At 34.5% G+C, this 2,508-nt stretch overlaps 1 protein-coding gene across 1 annotated transcript; it reads right to left on the reverse strand.

Moving 5' to 3' along the window:
• Window positions 1-1,191: 1,191 nt before the first annotated feature.
• Window positions 1,192-2,484, reverse strand: LOC111717384 (uncharacterized; the record flags this gene model as incomplete). The annotated part of the gene is given in 3 exon segments (XM_023492879.1): window positions 1,192-1,448; window positions 1,916-2,034; window positions 2,358-2,484. Coding segments are annotated over 3 exon segments (503 nt in total), but the record flags the coding sequence as incomplete, so codon positions are not given.
• Window positions 2,485-2,508: the final 24 nt, after the last annotated feature.

Here is a 2,508-nt window from a genome sequence, read left to right on the forward strand (position 1 = left end):
TTAATAGTTATGTTATTTAAACTTATCATTTTTTCGAAAAGGAACTGAGTTCTTGCCCCAAACTCTAAATTTCTCATCCCTATATATTTTAAATCTGAGTTTGATATGTCAAACTTAGACTAATTGATCTAACAGAATTAATTGCTGAAATTATAAAAGGTCAATGACATCGGTTTCCAAAGAAATAGAAAAGTTGAGTTTGTGGCAAAGACTCAATTCCTATGATGTATTTTGATGATTTGATGTTATATATGATGTTGAATCTTATAGTATCTAGTGCATAGAAAAATTAGATAAGTTTTAAGTGAAACTATACAAACCACTTTTTGACCATTACGTTCACTGTACCATTGAAATATGTTTCGGCAAAATGTGGAAACTTTTTTGGTTTGAAAGAGAAACAATTAAATTTTAAATACAGAAAGGAACATGCAATCCCCCCCCCCGTGGGGTATTTAAGTGGGTCAGGGGGGGGGGTGTGACTGGTTTTTGCCTCAATACTCCTCTTTTAATGCATTTGTCTTGTGTTTGATGGTGGGAATAGACAAAATTAATATATTCTGATAATTTTTTCATTTACAAACATTGTAAGAATTGTAGCTTGCATTGATTTATAATGATTTTAATTTATAATTACTTTTCCCGTTTATATATCTATTCTTGAATGGATCCTGTAAACCCCAAATATATTTAGATTTCGTCTTTGTTATATCAAGCTATTTCGGAAGAAAAACATATATTTTATAGCAAAAGTACAAGAAAGCACAGCGGTTTCGGGAAAATCTAAATATATGAATAGATTCTAACAGCCGTATAGAAAAGATTTTGGGGCGTCGGCAGCACGCAAAACCTTGAATTAATCAGAGTAGCGTGTTGAAAAATCTTATGTTAAGAGTTTTCAATGAAATAGCAAGTTTTTGGTCAAAATTCTTAACTAAAACATAACATTTAAACAACAATTATAGAGACTTCACTCAAAACAAAATTATTAACCGGCCAAGCATTATTTGACATAAATAAGAGGTTTATGAAATAAACTCATTTTGGCTAACCCCCCCACACACAAACACAATACCACACTCTCCCGCTCCACTGAATGTCATGCATACGTTTTTTGGTTTTCCCCCCCGAAAAAAAGATCAGGTTTGATTCTTTTACGCCAAATTAGAAGTAGAAAAAAATAAAAAATACCTTTCAGCATCAGAAAGTTCTGGCGGAACTTGCAAATCTGCCATTTTCCGCGCTGCCTTTATATGTTTCTGAGATCGCATATGATCATTGATCCTTGATCTTTTTGTCCACTCCAGGACCACCTTGCAGATTCGACACACGACCTCTCCCTCGAACTCCACGAGGTCATTGAATTGCTCAAGTCTAGTTTTCAAAGATATTCTAGAGGATGTTGGCCCTCCAGTCTTCTTGCTGATACGTTTTGGTGGGTTTTCAATCTTAAAAAGAAGTTTCAGTTGTATTTTTAAACAATCAAAGAGCTATGACAGCTAAGTATGAGAAGTTTTAACTTTTTGATTAAATATTTTTTAGTGTGGGGCCATTTCGAGAGTTGAATAATTTATCACAAAATTTGAGAAGGAGGCAAGGTTCAGTCTAATTGTATTCCGCACATAGAAAAAGTCTTCTTCGACGGGACGAAACAAACCATATAATTTTTGTATCCAAACGACATTCTTTCTTATTTTACTATCCGAGCAACCTCCAAATAATCACCGATAACAAACCATATAATGAAACAAACCATATAATTTTTGTATCCAAACGACATTCTTTCTTATTTTACTATCCGAGCAACCTCCAAATGCTGATCCATAATCGATGCAATAATCTCCGATAACAAAATGAAAATAATATTGCTCAGATGCTGAAATTATGAGACTAGCTTTCCTCCCCTCATTCTGACCTCATACTCGTCGTCATCTTCATCCTCATCATCCTCGTCTTCATCCTCAACATCTTCAATCAAATCTTCTGAATCGTCCAACCAATCAGCATCATCAACTGTATCGTTAACCACTTCTTCTAAATAAGATGCTTTAAAGGGACTGTAGTTGAAGTTTCTAGTGACCCTCCTTTTATAGAGTGGCATGTCTAATTCACAACATTACCATTTAAACCTTTATCTTGTGAACAAAAAGGAAGGCATCGTAGTTATCACAGCCAAACAGTTTCAAGGGTATTGTTGTTAACCGGACAACAACACTATACATGTAGGGTCCTTTGAGATTAAGTCCCTGTTTAGTTTTGCGCCATTTTCTGTTCCATGTTATGAGACCAAAAATATAGCTTCAATTGCAGGAAGGAATCAAAATCTCGTTAAAATTTGAATAAAAGGGACCACTTACTGTCTTTCTCTTTGACGACTGCCATTGCCTTAATATGTTTTGAGGACTTGGTGTGAGCTGTGATATTTTTCCGAATTCTCCAATCCAATTTCTCGTCACAGAACCCACAAAACAATTGGTCATCAACCTACAACAAAAATATGTTTTCTAA

The sequence above is a fragment of the Eurytemora carolleeae genome, unplaced genomic scaffold (assembly GCF_000591075.1).
Source record: "Eurytemora carolleeae unplaced genomic scaffold, Eaff_2.0 scaffold2376, whole genome shotgun sequence".
Lineage (NCBI taxonomy): Eukaryota > Metazoa > Arthropoda > Copepoda > Calanoida > Temoridae > Eurytemora > Eurytemora carolleeae.